The 24,980-nt window shown below is 39.7% G+C and overlaps 1 protein-coding gene across 1 annotated transcript; it reads right to left on the minus strand.

Moving 5' to 3' along the window:
• Positions 1-24,602, minus strand: GDI2 (GDP dissociation inhibitor 2). Its single transcript, XM_019738246.2, has 11 exons — positions 23,981-24,602; positions 14,731-14,838; positions 12,798-12,897; positions 10,405-10,539; positions 8,325-8,523; positions 7,935-8,066; positions 4,269-4,368; positions 2,717-2,888; positions 1,243-1,387; positions 994-1,048; positions 1-903 (listed from the first exon to the last, which is right to left on the minus strand). Exons 1-11 carry the CDS (start codon positions 24,023-24,025, stop codon positions 757-759), a joined length of 1,338 nt encoding a protein of 445 aa, XP_019593805.1. The 5' UTR covers positions 24,026-24,602; the 3' UTR covers positions 1-756.
• Between the last annotated feature and the right edge of the window lie 378 nt (positions 24,603-24,980).

Raw genomic sequence — 24,980 nt, forward strand, 5'->3', positions numbered from 1 at the left:
TGGTTTCCAGAGTTTGGCTTTATTTTGCAGTACAGACATCATTGGAGCCATTTGGACACAGAAACTGAAGTAGAGGCTCTGTCACATCAATACCGCATTGCAGCTTGGTCCGTGGAAGAAGCCACACCCGGGACAAAAGAAGCTTCTACATTTACCTGCTTTAGGATAGCTTTCATTCCCTTTGCTCTCACCAATTTTATTAGGTTAAAACACTGCACACAGGCTTTCTCCAAAATGACTCTCAAAGTCTGGAGTTGGGTTAGAATTTTAGGCCCACATAAACCAAACTTGTGGCTGTGCTGCATGGGCTCTGTCGTGATACCTGACAGGACACAAAATGGAAAGCTGTAAGGAAAACTTAGGGATGCTGTCCCAAATTATGGAATATTCAATTCCCAATTTTAACGTTCAGGAAAGATGGCACGCAAACTGTACTGATTCAGCTCTGGGGCAGCAGAAGCATGTGAATGCAAAGGCTACATGGATTAAAAGATACAAATGCTGTATCAAGTTCTCTGTGCCGGTATCACATTTTTTCAAACTTCTCCTACAGAGTGTGGTCACCTACCAATTCTGAACAGCCACTCCACGAAAACAAGTTAATACACGATATTAGAAAGGGGAGGAATATTTACGGTGCAGTCTTTGCAATCAGCTTTGATCACAAAAGCAGGCCTTACAATACTGATTTCATACAACATGAATCATCTGCCAAATTTTATGTTTGTCCTAATTAGGTGATAACTTGTACTGCTGTTAGTCTTCCCCGTAGATGTCATTTTTCTTGCGCTTCATTTCCTCAAAATCAAACTCTGATCCTGTCATCCTCTTATAGATGTCTTTAATGTCATCACAGGTTGTCTCAAAGTGAGTTGTAGCATCATATGTACGGGAAATAAAGATCTGGAAATAAAAATTAGAAAAGACTTGAGACTATTTAGGGAAGTCTCACAGTAAAGGCCGATAATACCCTTTTCAGACTGCCACACTCACCTGGCTCTCTGTTCCCAAATCTTTTGGTACAAGCAGGTCACTGATGCTAACGAATCTGGAGGAGAAAAAGAATTCAGTGAACAGGTAAGCTGACCCCACACCCAATTCACTGCTCTGCCTGAAACTCAAAGCCCAAAGGATGAGGCTGGTGGAGAGGATGGCTGCTTTCATTGTCCTCATGGGGTTAGCCTGTCCAGGAAGCCAAAATCACTCTTGGATTTCAGCTGGTGTACACGGCATGTCACTTACTTCTGTTCGATTGGTTCCAAGAGCTCCAAAGCCGGTCCGATCTCCTTCTCGGGCTCCTTGGTCTCCACAGTTGTGCTGACTATGGCGATGTACTTGCCTTGTGCTGCCACGTTGTGTGCGAAGGAGATCATGCAGACGTAGATATCTGGGGACAATAATGCCACGTCGCTGCTGACGTCTGTACACTTGGGTGTGTGTGCACTCAGGACTCACCCACGTTTCATTGAGGTAGTTAAAATTACTTGGAATAGACAATACCTTCTAAGTTAGTTCTATGTCTATGGTAGCAAACAGGGCCATACACAGAATACGCAACTCCTCAGCCCCTTTCAGCCGACTGGAGATCAAGAATTGATTGGCAGTGACCTGCCAGACTTGCTCAGAACACGGACATTAGCCTCCATCCAGTTAGGCAAAATCATCTAGCACAGCCTATTTTATAATAAAGTGTTGAGTGTCTCGTCATTTATTCCGTGCTGCACTGAAAGTGACATGGCTGTATGCTTATCACTTTTGCACCATCTTAAAGTTTAAAAATCATAAACCATCATAAGCTGGGGACCTTCTGTATTGATTTCTCATTTATTTAAGTAATATAATTACAAATCACATAAGCTATTCTTGAGTTGCCATAATAAACTCACAATTCCACAGGTTCAATTAGTCTGTGTACACTAACTCCGTAATTTCCAATATATAAAATAATTATTGAGTTCCCTTTTCCTCTTTCCATACTTTCACAGACCCAGGGTTCTGCTTGGGAACCCTGGAAGATTACTTTAGTCCAAGTCCCTTTGTTCTAGTAATAATCTTCTGTGATTTGGTTCCCTATATGGAAAGAAAACTACATACCAATAGCTCTTAACTGTTCATTTAAAAGCCGATAATCCCTGTTAAATTGAATTTCTGATAAAAGGCTTAGGGCTTCTAACTGAAAGGAAGATAGAAAATGCCAGTGGATGAAAACAACTGGTTAAAGCAAAGATGAGCAATTATGATTTTGGAGCTAAATCCTGATCTTAATCAGAGGAATTTAAGTTTTATTCCACAGCACACTGCTAAAACCACATGTAAGTATTACGATGACAAATAATGATATAAAAGTAGCACTGTCATCAACTCGAAATAGTGGAGTCAGGTCCCTAGTGAGCGTTAACCCTCCACAGGCACGTAATGTTCGAACGGGAGAGACTGGACTGCTCACCTTAGTTCAGCCTCTGAATTCTACAGATGAGGAACCTGAGTCCCAGGCAGTGGCGACAGCCTGGGGCACAACACCCAGGTTAGTTAATCTACTTCCTGCGAGGATTTAGGATCTCTGAGCTGAAAGGGATCCATTACGTTTTGTTTCCTGTGTATCAACTTAAGCCTCTTCACTATAGTAGTGCAGATAAAAGTAGGAATTTGGAATGAAACACGAAGCAAATTATTTCTAACAAAATTCTACACACATCCGCTGATCCTCAAAGCCCACCTGACTTCCGGTTGACCTGGTTCTGTGGGATGATGATCTGGCAGGAGTTGGCGTCACTGGTGTTCTTGATGGGGTGGCTGAGGATACAGATAACTCGGATCACTTGACCCACTTTTTCTACCCGATCCTTCACGTAGCTGGGGTCACAGATGAGCTGCTTACAGCGAGCGATCTGTAACAAAACATTTAAAGACTAATATTCACTGTCCACGATGACTTTAGACACTATAATGATGCCGTTTTCTCTTGAATAGAATGTTATCTTCATCAAGTTACCTGTAGATAATTATCGAACTACAGATAACTATTAAAACTACCTTCACCAACAATCCCTATAAATTTTCCTGGAACAGTGGAACACATCAGTTCTAAATCCTATTCAAATATTAGGAAAACCGTTGCATAGTGATCAGAAGTATCAGTTTTACAATTGGGCAGATCCTGGCTCTACCCAACCTCAAAGGATTAAACGAAACTACGTTTAAGGGCTGTCATTATGTGTGAACAAACCCAGTAAACGGTAAAATGTTCTATAAAATGGTAATAGTATTAGAAACTGACCAAAATCGTTCGCATCTTAAGTAGCAAGATAAATTACATATTGTAGTCTTCTTCCCCTTTATATCAAAGCCTGAAAATTTCCTAAGAGGAAGCAGCTATGTAAAGCAAAGAAACTGCAATCAAAAGGACTCTAAGGTGGATCCTTACTTCCTAAACACATATTATGCTGAAAGCACAAGGTAGTTCAAAGGTCTATACAACTTTATTGGTTCAGACGGCCAACCTGTGAGTGTTGCTCATGTGGTCTTAACCCACGGAATACCATCAGGAAAACCAAAATATTTCTTTAAATTTAGTTTTTGAGTTCCTTTTTTGAGCAGGTTGAACTAATTATAAGAGCTGATATTTCATGAAAGAGGAATGATCTGGTTTGGAGACCAACAGCCTGGTATCACCTGAGAGCCCACGATCCACCTACTGATCGGAATAGACCCTTTAATAAGATGAACAATGCTTTATGTTCAATTCAGATTTGAGAAACACTGCTCAACACTTTACCTAGCCAGCTCCACAGCTAAACCCCATGTTAGGTAACAAATGTTAATAATCACTAATGTCATTAATATTTAACAATTACATAACAAGTTAACACATTGCGTACGGCGGGGTTTAAATCCCTCGTGAAGATTCTCATGATCCGTACGCAACGTGTTAAATAACAAAATGGTCTTGGCCAAGCCCAATTTCCACCAATAAATTAGAAGTGGTACAAACAAAGCTAAATTTTAAAAACAAACTGACACGCACCAACCCACACTATACAGGATACTTACCGTAGAACTCACCCATAACTCAATAAAACAACAAAGTATTGCTCTGTTTTCTTAAAGCACAGCCTCTGTAACTAGTCTTTAGTCATTATGAATACCAACTAATCAAAGAAATCATACCCGTCTGAAACCTAGCATCAGTGTCCATAGCAAATTAAGTACTTAATAGATAATAAAATTTTCTTCAGAAGAACAGTTTTTGAATTGTAAAAGCTACTTACCTCTCCTTCAGATTTAACACCAATCACTTTTCCATTTTGCACAATGATTTCTTCAATTGGTTTATTCAGCATGTAGGTACCTCCATAAATAGCACTTAGCCTAGAAAATGTTTAAAATTACAACTGATAATTATAATTGTTTCAAATACTCAAGTCTTCTTTCTTAGATCTTAATGAGTTATAGGCAATATGTATTTGCTCAATTTCCTTCTAGAAGGCCTTAGTTTAAGTCATCAAAGCATCAATTATAAAACAAGCCATGATGTGATGTCTCGTACTGAGTTAGGAATATCAAGTCCAAAGAAAACACTGACCAGTAAAGGTATTAGTCAATACCAGTATTGAATAAATTACACGAACTTATATAGGTCTAATCCTCCTGCTTATAAACAAAACAACCAAAAAACTACCAGGAGGCACTGAGAGTGATGAAAAACAGGCAGAAAGTGGAGAAGGAAGAAAGCGAGGAAGCAACTAGATGAGAGCTCTATATGGTTTACACGAGTGGATCCTCCCCTGACAGAACGTGGGGCTAGGACACAAGCAAAAAGCCTGCGGTCTTACTGACTTAAGGTGCCACAGGACAGAATCTGGGACTGTCAAAGGAGATGAAAATTGGGGGGAGGGGGAGAGGAATCCTACAAATGGGGGGGGCCTCCAACCTCTCCAAATCCTTAATTCCAGAAGTGCTTGTACATGAAGGAAACTCCAAGGAAGCCATCAAAAAACAACAGCTGAAAGGCAAAAAGACTCGAACAGAGATTACAGCTGCAGGTTTGAAGTTTGAAACTGTCCTAATAGAGGAGCTTGGTACACACCTTGGGGTTTCCACTGAAACCCTAGGAGGACCACACCTTACTGTACCAGGACTAAGAATTCAGCCAAAGACAAAAGACCCCCTAAAAAAGTGTAAAATCAAGCCTCCAAAACTTCAAAGTGAATGGCCAATAATTTACCTGCTTACTCAAACAAAAATCAATACTCTTCAGAGAAAGAAATCTAGCATCTCTACAATGAACCAATCAATATATTCAGTATACAATCAAAAATTACTAGACATGTAAAAAAAGAAGAAAATGTGATCCAAGGTAAAAAAGATAAGCAATCAATATAAAAGAGATTCCCATATTACTGATGTTAAAAATGCAGGGGGTAAAAGGCAGTTATATTATAAATGTGGTCAAAGACAAACATTCTCCTTCAAGGATGTATGTTCAAGAATGTTGTTATAAATAATTCAGGAGAGTCTAACTGGATTATACAGAATCTCACAAGAAAAATTTACAACTATTTAAAAATAGAAATTCTAGATCTCCAAAGTACAATATTAAAAAAATAATTAAAACTTACTGAATGAGGTTACCAGCCTACTGGAAATAACAGAAACAACAGTCAGTGAACTTGAAGACAAATCAAGAGGCATTATCCAATATGAAGGAGAGAGGAGAAAAAAAGGTGAAGAATAAGCAGAGCCTCAGTGACCTGTGGAATAATAGCAAGCATCTAACATACAAGTAATTAGTGTCCTAGAAGCGAAGAGAATATGGGACAGAATACGAGAAGAGGATAGTGATTTTAAAATTCCCAACTTGATATAAAAAATGAAATTACATATCCAAGCAGTTCAGCAAATCCCAAGGAAAACCACACCTAGGCAAATCCTAGTGAGACTGCCAAAACCCAAAATCTTTAAGCAACCAGAGGCAGAATGGGGAACCCCACACAATTAGTGACAGCTTACCCACACAGATGCAAATTAAATTTTTTAAAATTAAAAGGAAAATACATCATGAGTAAGTGATGTCTGCCGCAGGAATGCAAAGTTAGTTTAATATCCAAAAACCAATCTATGTAATTGATCATTATAATAGTGTAATGAAAATCTGCATCGTTGGGTGTCGACACCCCTTCAGAACAAAAAAGTCTCAGCAAGCTATGAATAAAAAGGAATTTCTGACAAAACCATCTATAAAAAAAAAAAGAATATTGAAAACATTCCCCTTAAACTGAAAACAAAGCAAGGATGTCCGTTCTCCCCACTGCCATTCATTCTTCTGGAAGCCCTGGCCAATGCACAACAGCAAGGGGTCGGGGCCGGAAACACAAAGGTTTTGAGAAGAAGCTAATGTCTCTTCACAGATGAGATAACCACGTACAAGGAAAATTCTAAGAAATCTATAAAACAAGTACAACTAGTACTGAGCACAAGGTCACAGGACACAAGTCACATACGTAAGTATGTGTATTAGTCGCACACAACTTTAAAACACACTTTCACTAGCAGCAGCATCAAAATAACACAATACTTACAAATAAATTTGAACAAAAAGTGCTAGATCCCTCCAACGAAAGCCTACAACACATGGCTGAGACAAAGAAAACTTAAACACATGGAGAAACAGGGCACATTCATGGATTGGAAAACAATATTAAGGTAACTCTCCCCTAAACTGATCTATAGAGTTAACTCAATCCCAATGAAAATTCCAGCAAGCACATTTTCTAGAACTGATAACGTGTTCTAAAATGTATGTGGAAATGCAACCTAGAATAGCCAAAACAATTTTGAAAAAGAACGGAGTGGAGGACTGACATTACCTGATTTCCAGACTTACTATAAAACTAATATTCAGGACAATGTGGTGATGGCATAGGAAAAATAAATAAATCACTGGAACAAAACAGACCCATTTTCTGCAAATGCACCCAGACAACTGGGAAAGTATTTTCAACAAATGGTGCTAGAACAACTAAATACCGGTATGGAAAAAATTAACTTGGAGCCCTACCTCACCCCACATAATTATTTCAAGATGAATCACAAGTTTAAACACAAAGCTGAGACTATAAAGCTTCTAGAAAAAGACATAGGAGAGTATCTTTGTGCTCTTGAGGTAGGCAAAGCTTTGTTAGATGGGACCCCAAAAGCACTAAACGTACCAAAAAAAATCTTGATATATTATGAACATGTAACACTTCTGCCATAGGCTGGAAGTAAACATTTATAATGCACATATCTGACCAAAGGCTTGCTGCCAGGGTACATCATGTTCTCCTACTAACAAAGACAACCCAATCTTTAAAAATGTGCAGAAGACACGAACAGTCACACACCACGACATTATACAGACGGCCAACAAGCTCATGAAAAGGCGATCAATATTAGTCCTCAAGAAATGCAAATCAAAACCGTAACGAGACAGCATGTCACACCTACTTGGGTGGTTAAATCGCAAAGACTGACAATGCAAAATGCTGACGAGGACAGGAACAGTGACAGCTCTCACACTGCTCCGCGCCCGCCTGCAGGCAGCCGGCAATCCCACTCCTGCGCATTTACCCCGAGTGACAGCCATGTCCACAGACGTGTACCCGAGCTCACAGTAGCTTCGTTCCCAACAGCACAGAACTGAAAACCACCCGGATGTCCATCCAGAGAACAATGTGGCACATTCATGAAGTTCACAAAAGGAACACTACTCAGTAATTTAAGAACCAACTACCAGCACCTGCATCAACTTGGACGAATCTCAAAAATACCGTTAAGCAAAGGCGAGACATAGATGAGCACATACTGCACAACCGCATTCCCTACACTTCCTTAGAAGATGAGGTGCAGGATCAGTGGGGTTTTAGCACCAGCTTAAACGTGGGCTCTTCTCTTACCTTGCAAATCCTTGTGGCAGCTCCCCAAGGCCATACAGTGGGTACAGGTACGGGCTTTTGCCGTATCTTGCCAAAGACTCACTGTAGAGTTTAATCCTATTAATGGTTTCACAACATGGTTGATCTAAATAGCTGACGAAGAGGAAATGAGTATCAGAAAAGGGCTTTGGTTTTCATGCTTGTGTTCAATTTAAAATATTTTTCTATTTGTGTAATTCAATACCTTTGTATTTTACTTAAAAGGCTCTAACATTAATTTGCAACTAGAACCTCTTTTTTCATTGTGTAACATGACTATGTATTTGTTTTGTTAGAATTTCCACATTGGAGAACTGGGAAATTCAGTTGGTGTTCGAACAAATGTGTAAATCTAAAAACCCGCCAACTTACTCATCAGTTCTGTAAAGCGCCAGGGCATGCCCAGTGAAATCTATAACGTCTTGGCCCAAGTCAAACTTCTTATACACCTCGCGCATTGTCGTCTTCTTAGGATCAACGCCCTCAAAAGTTCTAGTATCTTTTTCATCGAAGTTGGCAACATATACTAGGAATTTTCGGAAGCGACGTTTTTCAAACAGCCCCATTAAGCCTAAAAAAGAATTCAAAAAGCATGTGTAACAGACACTGAGGAAAAGAAAGTGTGAGAGGCAAGTTTAAAGATGCTGTATGATCAGCTGAGGTTCTAATTCAAAGTCCAATTTAAGATATGGTGGTTTGGACAACATTTTAAAATAAACTGACACAACTGCAACAGATCAGTCAGGTCTTCAATTTCATAGTACAATTACAATTATCACCAGTACTTAATTAAGTGTAGTATGTCTAATTGTGTCACTTTTTGGCACAAGGTAGATGAGCTGGATGGCACTCATCTGAACGTTTTTTTAACAACTCTGATCTATCTTGGGCCAGCTGCCTTTTCTTCTCCTGTATGCTGAGGTACCCTCTGGCATTTGATGGGAAAGAGGCTGAGCTACCAAGCACAGACGGACTCACAGAAATGCACGTGTTGATTATGCTGCTAGCCACTCATTTAATGAAGTCCCATATAGTCGGTTCACTACTCTTTACACTAAAAAAACAGGTGAGGAGACAAGCAGCTATAAACTACCACATAATAAACCCTGTTCTTCCTACTGGTCAGTATTTCTACTACTAGTATAGAGCTAGTAGAAAGACAAGGCCAAAGCAAAAGAAAATTTCCTGGTTTAACTAACTCTTTCCCATTTCTTAACCTATATAGCCACTTCAAAAGCAACTATAGCTTTAAAAATAGCACACTCTCAAGTGTTTCTTTAATATCTGTTGACAGGTCAACGTGTTGATATTTTCAACATTATTTCTCCCAAGACTGTAACTGAAACCAACAAAACTGAAAATTCAAATCACAAGGCAGTTACTGACAGCTGACTGCATTTTTTTAAATTCAAGCTTACAACCCAGCTTTAAAAAAAATGGACAGAATGCACACAGTTAATTAGGCATAAGGCTAAAAAGACAGATTCTATTACCACATCAGCACGGTAGTTAAGACACACGTTTAGCTGTCAGTGGAGGAGGAAGACAGTCAGAAAGGAACATGAGTTGCCACTGCAATGCACTGATAACCCGGGATCACACCGGTGGACGGCACCTGCTAGAACCTAAAGCTCCCATAACAGTTTATTGTGGAGTTATTGCATAACTTTTTAAAAATCATAATAAAAATCTAGTGTTTTCCTAAACCCCCTCTTCCTTCTTCCTTAATTTCCCTCCCTGCCCTCCTCCTCCTGCCCAGCGACACTCAGCCCTGCTGGTGACTCCTGTTTCCCAGCAGAGGAGATGCTCCAGCTGCTTCCCTGCCCCCTTTATGTCGCCAGGCATGGCGCCGACTAGTGGTCGCCTTCACGAGCTGTTCTGGCTTCAGAACCAGACACCACTGCAATTGCAGGTTAGAGATGCAGCGCCCATTCTGAAAGTCGGACTTGAAAGTTCAAATGCTATTTCCTGCTGTACAATTTTCATAACAGCTACTTCTATATGACGGTGCCTTCCCTGATCACCCTATTTAAAACTGTTATCCGCCAACACTCCCTCCTTCTTTCATATTTCTCCACAGCATTATTATGGCTCTGTGAAGTGTTTAGCACAGAGCCTAGCACACAGGAAACAAACAAAACAATGGCTCCTATGAATTGTTGTAAAAAGAGCATTACTGGAACCAGATCAGCATGGACTTACCAGCAACCTACATGATATAGGGAGGGTCATTTACACTCTTTCAGCTTCAAAAGGGTAGATTTTTTAACATTCTGTTCACTGGTGTACTCTCAACTGCCCAGAATGGTGTCTGGCACGTGACCGACATTCAGTAACTATTTGTTGACTGGATGAGTGGATGGATGGACGATGCAGAGGGCATTAAAATTAATCTCTAAGATTCATTTCCATGATAAAATCTTAACATTCGGAGAAAAATAAAATTACTTACTAGATGCCAGGGCTTCTGCTTCAGTGGAAGGAACCTTGTAGATTTTTCCTCCCTTATAGACAAAGCTCCCTTCAGTCACTTTGAAATCCAGGTAACGAGTGACCTCTGTGTAAAGCAGCATCTTAACCAGCTGACCTATAAAAGCCACACAATTCAAACTGTAACTTATATCTTACTACCCTCAAAAAACTAGCAGAAATAAAAGTACACCTACTAATACTAATGGCTTCCCAATTTTTTCTTAGCATTGTCCAATAACTCCTTAAAAAAAAAAAAAAAAAAAGGTCTCCAAAGCCATATTTTAAATGGGACAATGAATGCATACCTATTGCTTAGCATACTTAGAAGTATTTTTTTAATGTTACAACTTCAAGGTTAATAACTTCACCAACTTGCTTTTGTAAAAGCTACAAAATTATTACAGGTATGAAGTTTAGAATTACAGTACTTTTGCAAATGAGTATGGGTTTCTTTAAAGTTTCTATTATATTTTAAAGAGAGGCAACTCATAGGCAAAATTTTTCAGGTATTTGTGCTTTTCAGTTTTTAAGTCAATTTATATTAATTAAAATAAACACTAATTTCAGATAAAGAAAAAGCAAGGCATACAATTAAAAATATTACCTACCTATAAACCAAAGATATTTTGGCATATGAAAAACAGCCAACTTCTTTGAGAAGTCAAATTATTTTAAAGCTCACTTGAAAGTCTGTGGTTTTTTTTTGAGAAAAGTTTTATGCAGCCAGATGTTAAAGTACATTGTACAATTAATCAGTCCACAAGTTAGTGGGCAACAATAGAGACCGCTGTGTAAGATTTTAATATATTATAAAAGTTCAAATCAAAGTGGAAAAGAAATGGTTTTAAGAGACAACTGATTAGCCATTTTGAAAAAATAAACTGCAATCTCTACTTCTCAAACAGGATAATAAAACAATTTATATGATAAAATAAGTGAATTTATTTATACGGTGAAAAAATGAAACTATAAACCATTAGAAGCAAACATTAGTATTTTTATAACCGCGAGGTAGAGAGAAAAAATTTAAATATGCCCTTCCAAATCAAAAGCAGTAAAAAAAAGGGAAGATCAATCTCTATGATGACTACAAGAAAATTAAAAGCTTTTGTACACACACACAAAAATAAAACAGTAATATGTAAGGCCAATCACAAACTGCAGAGATATTTTCAACGTATTTTAAAAGGGTATATTTAACAGCATTTACAAAGAGCTCTTTCACGTCAATACAGAAAAACACAAAACCTCAACAGAAAAATGTGCAAAGCACAAGCCTGGACAATTCACTGAAAAACATGAAAGCCGGTAAACACCAAAAAACCATTTCATCTGCTAATAGCTATATTTTAAAAATCCATCATTTTGCCTTCTGGTATGACAAAACGACAAAACTAAAATGCGGTCTCGGTAAAGCTATGCGGTCTTGGTAAAGCTACTGACTGGGGGAGGGGTGGTCTCAGTCTACTGCTGATTAGCAATATAAAGGGAAAGCCGTAAGAAAGCATTGTCTTTATCCTCCATAATATGCTCTACGGAGTATACAATGAGGTTTATCCCACAAACACACACACTCTCTCTCTCTCAAACATTCACAGTAGATAGGTTGAAAAATATGTTAATTGGGGAGAAATTTTTTTTTAAATATATAGATAGCTAGCTGGACAGGTTATACATCAAAACATTAACCATAATTCTAGATGGTAAATTCTGATTATGTAAATTGTATTTCCTTTCTGCTTATCTATGTTTTCTAATTTTAATAATTTTATTATTTACATAATAAAAAATTTTGTTTATAACTTACCTAAAGAGAAATGATAGTTAACTTTAGATATTTCCATTAAAACAAACTATAAACTCAAAAAAGGAGAAGGGTGACATATACTTTATTTCAGGAGACATTAATAGATTTATACCAACAATTTAGTTTTGCAATGTCATATCAGAAAAAGATACGAATATCACAGCAATTTAAAGATACTTAGCTCCTCCAATTAAAAATGAGCAAAAATATGAAAAAATAATTTTGAAAGCCTACAAACTAAAAAAGACATTATATCTGAAGGCCTAATTTTCTAAGATTGTCACCAAAGCATCAAGAGGAAAGTCTGTAATAAATGCTTACAAATTGGTATGCACTGTGCCACATCATATCATAATTTTCATTCTCTAGAACCAATCACGACCCTCCATTTCCCTCCATTCTTCTTGCCTCTAGACCCCTCTAATAGACCATATTACTCATCATACTGTAGCCATTCAACAAAATCCATTTCCACATACCTGAAGTAATACCTTCTGTCAAGAGTTAGTTTCTATTTTTATATCAGATTCAATGTACTGTGACAAATTTAAGTTAGAATTCTTTACCATTAGCCATAAGGAACTTGGGAATTAAGTCAACATTCCAGTCTCTTCCTCTCCCCATTGATGCTGGTGGTGCTCCTGGCAGTTTAAATCTTTTATATAACTAAAACCAAAACAAAAAATACTCACAATGTAACAAAATTTAATCTTCATTATGCTTCGCAACTGTTTTTCGATGACATGGTTTTTGTATAATAACACACTACATGAGGTAAAATATAACAATGACATTTCATTTTTAATCAGATAAAATTTGGGGGGAAGTTCCAATACATATGTAAATTAAATATATTACTAAACTACTGAATGCTAAAATAAGTATTGCAGAGGTGGTGTTTGTTTTTTCCTAGCAGAAAAGAATACAAAACAATTTGTCAATGACACAGTTCCGCAGACCCATTCCTTATTACTTGTAGAAACCATTTAAACTCATTATCTCCTAGATCAAAAGCTATCAAAAGACTTAATTTTTGCTTCTGTGTTTAGGTAAGGAGTTCAAAATATATTTTGGATTGTTCAAACCAGAAAAGACAATTAAAATTAGTTCCAGTTAAATTCTAATTTATATGAGATGAGTCGAAGCTTTAGATGAAAAGCTTGCAGTTTAAAATGTGAGAATATTCAAATTGACATAGTGCTAAGGTGAAACAGAATTAAACAGAAAATCCCCCAAGTCCTTGAGTATGTACACGTACACACACACACACAGCTTGCTCATTTTATTAAAGATTAGCTAATAAAGATACTAGGTGTGGAAAGAATGGTACCAACACGTCCTTCCAGATGACGTACACTGCAGTGCTGCGGTCCTCAGCTTACCCAGGGTCACACTCAGCTCAGCACTGTGGACAGTGGGGCGGCCAGGCGTTATGTGCCTGCCCATGGGATGCAATATGAAGCACCTAACTATACTTTCTTGTAAACTAGCCTGGACTTTTCAAAAGGAAAAAATAAAAAGCGGGGAGACTTCAGTAGGTGAAGAGAATAAGGAGAAACAACTAAAAGTAATGTTTAAACTGGTTAAAAAAACACCAAAAACTACTACACAGCAATCTAAGATTCTTGGTTGGATCACTGGGAAATTCAAATATGGTCTGGATATTATTAATTTTCTTAAATGTGATTAACAGTATTATGATTCTGTAGGAGAATGGTATTTTTAGCAGATGAATTCTGAAATGTTTAGGTCAAGTTCATGATGTCTGTTCCTTTGAATGGTTCAAAACTAGTAACACGAAAACATAGACATGAAGCAAATACAGCAAAGTGTTAACTGCCAAATCCAGACGGAAGGTTTTCAATCCACCAGTATTATTCTTTCAACTTTTCAGTATGTCTGACTATAGAGAAACACTTTTTGATATAAATATTAAGTTTATTTTATCAGTCATTATTTAAAAAGGAATTGATAACTCATATCCATACACGTGGGAGATGAACAAAGCTCATACAGTGAAATATAAATGTATTTAGCAAAACACACTTTGGAAACGCTTCGTGTGCCCATGTTCTAAAAAGCAGGAAACAGGGCAGTACAGTGAAAGGAGCTTGGCTCTGGAGTCACAGAACCTAGGAGGACAGCCCACTTGTGATTTTAACCACACAGAGACTATTCTGACATCTGAACAATGGGGATAAAAGTATCCCTGAGTGACTGGGAGAATAAGTAAGACCACATGGAAAACACCGGCATTGTGCCTGGCACACAGTAGGTCTTCACCAAAAGTCTATCCCTCTATTGACTGTGAGATAACTGCTCTAGATGGCAACAAAGGGCACGATATCAATTTCTACAAGCCTCAAACTAGGAGCTCCTGAAAAATTATGGTGCTACAGATAATCTGTTGAACAACAAATTAAAACCACCTATAAGGAGTAGAGATTCACAAGTAAAAGACTCAAAGTATAAAAGACATTAATTTATTTCAATACTTACATCTTCCAGAGGTGTTATAGATGCACTTTCTCCTCCATAATAGGGGTTTCTATCCATGTGAAGAACTTTCTTTCCATTCACTGACATTATACCAGACAGGATACATTCCTATAGGGAAAGCATAAGAAGGAAAGTGCTACAGCATGTTTCAAACAGATACTTCTATTTTTTTTAAAAGCCTGTCATGAAACATTCTTTTAGCAACTGACACCCCTGTATGTGCGATATACGCTGTACTTTAAAGACAACGCCCTGAAGCGGGGTTCGGTGTGCAGTCTGTGGACTCCTGTGGGTCCTGGTCCCAAGGGTAAAACTATTTTCATAATAACACGAAGACGTGACTCACTATTTTTTACTATATTGACATTAGCACTGAAGGTGCTAGATCAATGTGGATAAAATGAACCATGGCAGTAGCTCTAAAGTGCCCCAGTCATTATATTCTGCGCCCCCAGGTACTCGCAGTTTCAAAAACAAGGCCAGTTTGACAAGAATGTCCCTGATGAAGCATTAAAAATTACCACTGTTGAATGTACACTTAAAGGCATTCTGGCTTAAGGAAACCTTTTGTGTGACATTTAGAAGCTGAAACAGCTACTCTTTTCATGAACCAACATTTTTATTTGAAAGAACAACTAACGAACGAACTATGATTACTGATATTTAGGCATCTGGCAGACATTTTCTCAAAAATGAACATTAAGGATATAAATTATTTTTTGCCAAAAAAAGAAAAAGTCAAAATTTGGAGTGAAAATTTGAATTTTGAAACACTTGTATCCACCACCAGTCCACATCAGATCTCCAACACTTAGAGGGCTTTTAAGACAACAGCGCGATGACATTAACAAATAGGAGTTTCTGATATTGTACAATGAAACGTGTCAACAATTCGGAAGATCTGCATTACTCAGTAAACCAGTATTTCCCAAATGACCAATGAATGATGTTACAAAACCATGCTGGGGGATAAAAGAGGAATTCAAACTGCAAGCTAGATTAAGGGATTTTCATGGAATAAAATAGGAAGCATTCACTGAAGTGGTTTCAGACTTCTTGTTGCAATTTACCTTAAAAAAAAGCTGCCACTTGTGTTTTGGTATAAATCACAGAATATCCTCAAGGATCTGAGAGGCTACTTAAACACTGCTCCCTTTTCCACATACACATCTATATGAGACCCGATGTTCTTCAGATACTTCAGCTAAGACAATGTATCACAGACTGAACACCAACACAGGTATGCGAGTCCAGCTATATGTTAAGCCAGACATTAAAGAGATGTGCAGAAAATGTAAAACAATGATACACTTCTCACAAATGTATTTTGTTTGGGGAAGTGTACTTCATAAAATGTTATATACGGTAACATTTAATGGTTTTATCATCATCTTTAAGTCAATTAATAAAATTTTAAAATTCTCAATGTTGATTTCTAATACGATAAATATTGATAGATGTAACCCTTATATACAAAAGCTCTTTAAGGTCCTCAATTTTTACGAATGCAACAGATGCTGAGACCAGCGTTTGAGAACTAGAGCCCTACAGGAAGCATCCAGAATAACCGCTAATACATTGACAATCAAGAGGATTATAAATGACCTCTCAAGAAAAAGGTAAACAAAACATGGATAACTAAGACACATCAAATCAAGATGGGGGGAAATTTTCAAGAAAGAATACGATTAATGAGAAGAACCAGAGGTGGGATACATATTCACTCAAAACCATTATACCAGGGGGTTTTGGAGATCAGACTATTTTTTAAAAGGAAAAAGAAAATTCCATGTCTTTATAAATCCTTACTATTTCTCAAATTTATCCAAAAGACCCCTGGTAGCAGAGAACAATCTGATATCCCCCATAGAAATCTGACTTTGAAAACTTTATTTTAGGGGCGGCTGGATGGCTCAGTTGGTTAGAGCACGAGCTCTCAGCAACAAGGTTGCCTGTTCCCGCATGGGATGGTGGGCTGTGCCCCCTGTAAATAAAGATTGAAAACGGAGACTGGACTTGGAACTGAGCTGCGCCCTCCACAACTAGACTGAAGGACGACGAGTTGGAGCCGATGAGCCCTGGAGAAACAAACACACTGTTCCCAAATATTCCCCAGTTAAAAAAAAAACAAAAAAAAACCCACTTTTAATTTTCCTCCACAATGTATCTATTCATTTTAGTATTCTTAAATGTTTTAAATTACTATCAGGTTCTTCAAATTTTCGTCCAAGAGGGAGCATCACTTCTTATTTACACCAAGAAACACAATATTACGAGCGCTCTACAGGCCTTGTGCCCTATTCCTGTCATAACTAACCCCCCACCCCAGCCACTCTCATAAGAGCAAAGGTTTGTTCTGCCTGTATTTGAACTCAGAATCCATGGAATCACGCGATGTACAGTTTTTATGTACACCTTTTATTCAACATATTTACAAGATTGATCCATGGTTTGCATGTAGTTGAAATTTCCTTATCATTAATCACTACTACGGAACAGAGGTAGGTCAGTCCAGGAGCCAAGTCCGGCCTACAGGTTCTTTCTGTAAATTAGGTTTCACTGGTAAACACCCATGCTCGTTCGTTTATACACTGTTTGTGGCTGTTTTCACTGTACCACAGTCAGACCGTAGTTACGACTGTAGTTGAGACCATATGGTCCACAAAACCTAGAATATTTCCTCTCTGAACCTTTACAGAAGGACCTTTGCCTGACCCTGCAAGCAGTGGACTTCAAAGTATGCTTTCCAAGTAGGTATCATCTGTGAACTTGCTAGAACTCTAAATGCTAAGCAGCTTCTCAAAACTTCAGTTTGCATCTAATCACCCGGAGGGCTGTTAAAACAGATGAGGGCTGTTAAAACAGATGGTCCGTTCCCACCCCAGAGCTTCCGAGTCTGCAGTTCTGGGCATGGGGCCTGCGAATTTGCATTTCTCGCCAGTTCCTAGGTGATGCTAACGCTGCTGGTCCAGGACCAATTTTAAAAACCACTGCAGTGCGAAAGCAGCGCTCCCCAACTCTTATTAAACGTAAGAATCACCTGGGATCACGCAAAAATGCAGATGTTGGTTCAGTATATCTTGGGTGAAGCCTAACCATCTGCATTTCTAGTAAGTTCTCATGTGTTGCAGAAGCAGTTGATCCATAAACACTGCCTAACAAAGCTGTAGAGATCCTGTTGAATGAATATACCACACAGACACACCCCAGCTACCCATTCCACTGCTGATGGACATCTGCGCTGTTTCACGTTTTTGACTATTACAAATAATGCTCTATAAACATGCTCAGCACGTCTTTTTTGTCCTCATTGGTCAGATATTTATCAAGGCGAGTACAAATATGTTCAACTGCAATCCATACTGTCAAACAGCTTTCCAAAATGGCGGTACCAACTTACACTTTTATTTTTTTTTTTGATTCTTTATTGGGGAAAGGGAACACCGTGTTATTTCCAGGACTTTATTGGGGAACAGTGTGTTTTTCCCAGGGCCCATCAGCTCCAAGTCAAGTTGTTGTCCTTCAATCTTAGTTGTGGGGTGCAGCTCAGCTCCAAGTCCAGTCGCCGTTTTCAATCTTTACTTGCAGGGGGCGCAGCCCACCATCCCATGCGGGAATTGAACCAGCAACCTTGTTGATAAGGGCATACGCTCTAACCAACTGAGCCATCCGGCCGCCCCTCAGCAGCTCAGCAGCAGCTCAGCTCAAGTTGTCATCTTCAATCTAGTTGTGGAGGGCACAGCGCTCTAACCAACTGAGCCACTGTGGGGACAGAGTCCCAGAGAGCAGTTTCCAGGCTCTCGGCCTCACGTGGAAAGGTGCTGGCTCAGGTAGTAGATGGACGTCAGCTGTAACTAGTTGGCCGTCAGCTGTAACCAGTTAGCCACTGGCCACTGATATAACTGCCGTGGCTGAACTAGCAAGCGCGGACTGCAGCTATAGCAAGGGGTGGGTTGGTTGGCAGAGACAAGTGGACGACGGATTGCAGATCGTGTGGCTCCTGCTTCCTGTGTCTCCAACCCAGCCGCCAGTGAAACTATAGTGGTATGACTACCTTAGCTATGGCTCCATGGGTGTTCCTTTTTGGCCTCACCATATCCTGTGTTCTTATGTGGGGAGCGGGAGCTGAGACCCAGCATGACACCCTGAATGACAGCCATCCAGCTGCCCCCCAACTTACACTTTTGTCAGCAGTGTATGAAAGTTCCTGCTGTTTCAAATCCTTTTAATTTTAGCCATCCTAATTAGGATGTGGTTTAATTTGCATTTCCTGACTACTGAGGTGGAGCACTTGTTTGTAGTTTACTGATAATTACAGTATCTTCTTCTGACAAGTGCCTATTCAAATTATTTGCCCATTTTTAAGATGGGCTTTCCGTCCTTTTCTGACTGCTATCTAAAAATTCTCTATATGTTCTGGATACGTAAACGTCCTTTATTGGTTACGCGCGTGTGTGTGTGTGTGTGTGTGTGTGTGTGTGTGTATTTTTCCATTCTGTGGCTTGCCTTCTCTCACTTTCTTAACAATGTCTTAATAAACATCTGACGGTATTTTGTAACTACAAAAACCAATCCTAATACCATCAAAAGCAATTCACTTGATCCAAAAAAAAAAAAAAAAATCTAAAGGAGCACTAACATATGGTTCATTGTATGAAAGTAGAATAACATTTACTATCTCAAAAATAGGTTATGACATAGACAGAGGAAGACCAAACAGACACATTTCCAGCTGACAAAAGGAGACTTCAAGGTTCACCTTTTGGAAGCAAAATCACAGGAAACAACTTTGCGTGTGGCATAGCTTCTACATACAACTTTTCACACTCCCCTGCAAATAAGTGCGACGAAGGCTAAAGTCTAACAAAGAGCCCAATCATTTCACGATTCAGCTGAGTCCAAGGAGCTGACACTAACTACCTTTAAAAGCATCACTTGGAGCAAAAATGACGAAAGCTCATTAAAAATCCACAGGCCCACTAATTCTTCTAAACCTACCTATGAAAGACTACTTATACATTGCCAAAAGAATAAAACACATAGTAGCCTAAACATAATACTTTTGATTTGGCTTTAAAACATGACATGAAGTGTCACTGACAAAAAGTACTCACCGATAAAATGTATTAATCATACCTGTGTATGGGTGTATTAATGATCCTAAAATTTTAATATCTTCCAAAATTAACAACTCAAAATTAAAATCTACTACTACTACCTATCTGGTGAATATAGAATTACAAGCAAAGCATATTAAAGTCAGAAAAAATACTCTGAATTAATTTCCCTTTTTTTTGCACTAGAAAATCTGGTCCATTCATCATATGTGAAGAATACGGGTAATTTTTAGCAGGAAATTTGCATACGAATATTAAGAAACATATCAGTTTCAAATCTAACAGATGAGCGTACTCCATATTACTTTCAGAGTCCTACACAACTGACCTTAGAAGAATAAGAACACACAGAGTGACATCTAAAATAACTAAAACTATAAAACCATCGAGACTCCACCTTCTTTATGATAATGGCATCTACCCCCCCCAATCTGGCACTTCATGTTTTCCTACATTAAAAAAAAAACTAACCAGATAAAACAGTTTAAAGTTCAGCTGCAGCAAAGCTCCAGTATGTGTAGACACGTAGAATGGGGGAAGGACCGTATCAGTGAGACTGAAGTTCACTTCCTTCCAGCACCATACATTTCACACTAGAACTGCAATAATCAAAGAGTAAGTTATTTGGACAATACATTAGGCAAATTTCTCTTACATACAGATGTAGCCTGAATAGTGTTATTTGGCTGGTGCAAAAGTAATGGCAGTTTAAAAGGTTGAAAAAAATTGCAAAAACCGCAATTACTTTTGTACCAACCTAATAAATAGTATCCTCGAAACCTGGAAGTTAACGGCCATCTCCCTTCCTACTTAGAGAGCAACTTAAGCGTGAAAGAGCATAGAGCTAGTGTACATGAATATTCTGATATATCTTTCAAGTGACAAAACTAAACACCCATTAATCAGAAGTAGCAAATTACGTGGTCAGAGGATGTCTACACAAGTGAAATCAAAGAAAAGTAAAAGTCACCAGCCTTGCCGCCAAGTAAGCAAAGGGAAAAATGAAAAGTAAATGGAAGAATTCACAAAGCCAGGAGGCCTGAGACACCTCAGTCAGGAGGGCCCGTTCCTCACTCAGTCTCAGTGGCTTCGCTACGTTCTAGCATCACAGTAATTAATCCTCACAATGTGAAATCTTAGTTATCAAGTAAATTATGTTCCTTACTTTGTTAAAGAAGCTGTGTTATCCTCTGCAAAGGCTTTTATCTAAAACTTGTGGTTCTTTAAAGGGATAACCATCAATTCCTTAGAAAATTCAATTACTATACAAAATATTCCATTTCTCCTATACAGAATAAAAATCTTGCTCAAATTCATAGCAAATCATTGTATGCCTTCTTTATTAGAGTTAACTATTGATATTTGTGGATTAACATGACCTTATTTTAAAGGTAACAACCAATACAAAACAATGACAGTACTTTGTATTAAAAGTAACAAGTTAACTGCATTAAAAGTACTTGACACACTGGGGTCATATAACATTTGGCACTGGTAACTGAGAGCATGCAAAGGGTACCAAAAAAATATATACACATTTTAAGAAAGAAAAACACTGTATTAAAATTGTAATACTCAATATATACCGATAACAAAAGATGAATACAAGTCACATTTGACTTCTGCAATTACGAGAGGTGCTCAAAGTGGTTACCATCAGCGTCCAGACACTTCTGATTACGGCGAACTACTGCTTGAGCAACGTTGACCAAAGTGTTCACTTGTCTACATTTTTTTGGCACCACCGGTATGTCTGTTTTTAGGTTCTTAAATCTCAGGCACTAAATACTTATAAACCAAAAATCAAGAAAGTTAAATGGCATGTTCACTGTAAACACTCAAAGTTATTTCTAATTTGAGAGTTTTTAACTTGAGTGGTCTATCCATTTAACGTAAAGTAATCAAAGTCCTAGTATCAGCAAAAACGAGGGTAAAAGACTTATCAAAATCATCCCGTCACCACTACTTCTAGCAATGACGGTAATAATGTGATTGCTCTGAATTGATATAATTCTCAACATCTCATAAAACAATACAGGAAGGTTCACAGGGATGAAAGCTATAGCTATAAAATGACAGGAGAAATTGGTCTGATTTCTAGTTAAATATGCATCTACCATTCATCAAACAGGTCACAATTAATCCAATGAAATAAAGTGCATTATCTTAACTTGGTTGTTATACAATAAGACTGAATGTTTAATACAAAGTGATGCTTCTGAATTCACATGACGATGAAGCTGATGAATCTGCACTCATGCTCACGTTCAACTGACCTTAATCAAGAGCAAATTTGAAAAACCAGCAATAACCATGGAAAAACAGAACTGGCTCTTTCAATATGCTGCCATTGGGCAAAATCCGTCACAAACTACTAAGCTCAGTTCAAAATCCCAATTAGGCCCTTTAAAAATTGAAGAAATAACCGTGCAGTGGGTAGGTCTATTCATTTAGACATCCAACAGTCTTCCAACTCACCACCAAAAATGAAATTCAATCGAATACCTCACATTCAAAATGACTAAACAACTTTCTAGATAAGAAATCTCATCTATTTGGTACTATTTTCTAGCCAGGCACGAGTCTATTTCTGGACTGGCCAAACCTAATCAAGCATTCAGAAATAAGTATTCTCCAACCATCACCAAAAATCACTATAAATAGAAAAAGGACAGGCAAGAAAAGTGCCATTCTAGTTCCTAACAACCTCTTCTTAAAAAATTAGCCAAATGAAAGTGCGAAGGTTTTCTCTTGTCTGGAGCAATCTAAAATTGTTAATTTGGGGTGTTAACTGGAAAAAATATTAATTCGGGCCCGAGAGATAACAATGCATTTTAATAAATTTGAAGTGATGGTTTGAATGTGAGGTCAGATTATACAGGATACACAAGACAGATCAGTGTTTATTTGATTAAGATGAAGTAGCCCGAAGTCCAAAAGAAATTTTCCCCCCCAAAAAAATTGATAATGAAAATGGCCCTCTCTTCGAATGGAAGTCTTCTGGAAGACGAATAGTCTTCATTTTCTTAACAACATAGAGAAGTACAAGATACAACTCACTTGCCTTCATTATTTGCAGAATACTATTATCTAAAGGTCTCTAAGCAGACAGGAAATAAATTTACCATGGTGTTAGTAACACCTGGCATCCACGTTACAACTGTATTCTTTATGCTGTTACTGATTTATCTTTTAACATCCTGAAAAGAGCAAAACGGTAGCGAACTTGGCCTCCCTAGCAATCCATCACCAATCATTTCTTAGGGGAAAGCATTGAGAAGAGACAATGGAGGCGGGGAACAGACCAAACAAAAGGAAAAGATGGCAAAGGTCAGGTGAGAAAACATTTGACAGACAAGTTTTGAGAAGTCATTTCCAACCCTACCGATGCTCAATAAGTGGGGCGGAAGGGTGGTTAAAAGAATGGATAATGCTTATTAGGGGTGGGAGAGGGGGATAAGAAAACTAATGTTCTCCAAAAATCTAAGTTAACTGAACTTTAACAATTACAAAACAGTGATTATCCAATGACTTGTCACAATCCTTTTCCCTAGCTTTGGCAGCCAAAGGCTAGTAGCTGTGGCTGCAGACTAAGTAGGAAATGAAATGCAACTGAGAGCGGCTTCCGCCCTCCCCCACTCTGCCTGGTGCTTTTCCGTTTCCACTCGGGAGAGGCCTCCAACCCGTAAGGGAGGTGGGGAGCAGCAACCCCTAGTCTGGGCTTTTCCGGTCTTTTCTGTAGCACAGGGAAACTCATTTTCCACCTACTTTTATTTCGTCGCTACTGTCCAGTAAGTCACCGACTTGACTGGGTTTTGCATTTCCTGGTCTTGCCTTTCACGGTTAGAGACGACCCACCCAATCACGACCCACCTGGCCCCGTGCGGCCGCAGGCCCAGACGCCTCGGAAAGAGCCCCTCGCACCCAGCCCAACGCCCTTTCCCGACTCCCCTCCAAAAGCAGCCGAAAAGACGACAAAATACTTTCCACGAGGAGACCCGCTGAGGCGCAGGCCGGGGTCTGGCGCGGACCGAGGAAGGGGCGTGCGGGCCGCCCCCAGCCCCTGCCTCCCGCGCGCCGGGCCTGCACGCGCCCCCTAGGTCCTCCGCGGCCGCGCGGAACTCAGCACTCACCGTCAGGCCGGTGCCCAGCACGATCACGTCGTATTCCTCATTCATGGCGGGGCCAGCGAGGACGGAAGCCCAGAGAAAGGAGAAAGCGCAGGATTCTAGGGGCCAGGGGGGTTATATGGTCACCCTGACAACGCCAGGGGGGCGCTCAGGCCAGTCTCGGAGCCCCAGGGGAAGGGGAAGTCAAGAGGAGACGTAAAACGGAGCTGGACAGGAGCGAGGCCAACCGCCACCTCAGACGGGAAGAGACGAGCGGAGCAGGGAGGGGAGGGAGGGCGGGTGGCGACCCGGGGATCCACAGCTGGGGCAGGGCTAAGAGGAGGTGCTGGGGGGCCGTCCATCACGCCCTTCCGCACTTTCATTGGCTATACATCTCCGTTGTCGCCCAACCTTCTTCCTCTCCCAGTTCCCGCGAGAAGAGGGCGGGACGACCCTCTCGGGGTTTCCGGTTCCCGCCCGGCCGGCGGCAGCCGTAGTTGGGGGCGGAAGGGGCCACACTCCGGCCCTTGAGGGCTGGGGAGGGAGTGTTCCCTCGGCGGGAGACTGGGGGCCCAGTTCGTTACTCCAGCCGCCGCGTGGCAGCCGAGGCCCCGAGGTGCTGTTGGACTTTGAGCCTGCGCTGGCCACGTGGGCCGGAACCGGCCGCGCAGGGTCTGGGCGGGTGCAGGCCCGAGGAACGCGGCGGCCGCCTGGTCCGGCCCGCCCACCCGGGAGGTTACGTAATGTGGCCTGAACCCCGCGGCGGCGGCGGCGGCGGCGGCGGCGCCGGCGGCGCCACGTCTTGTCATTTGCAACTTGTCCTGTTTTTCTTTCTAGCCTCCCTTTCTTTTGTAAAGGAAAAAGGACCCGACACAGTTTTAAGGAGTTCAGAAATCACCTGTTTTTGTTTCCCACCTTTGTCATTCTTGCTCAGTGCGTTGTCCCATGTGCAGCCTTAGGAAATTTGGAAGAAAAAAACCCAACCTTTTAAAAAACAACCCTTAGCGTAAATAAGGGGTAGGCC

Source organism: Rhinolophus sinicus, chromosome 1, assembly GCF_057876585.1.
Source record: "Rhinolophus sinicus isolate RSI-liver-muscle chromosome 1, RSI-T2T, whole genome shotgun sequence".
Lineage (NCBI taxonomy): Eukaryota > Metazoa > Chordata > Mammalia > Chiroptera > Rhinolophidae > Rhinolophus > Rhinolophus sinicus.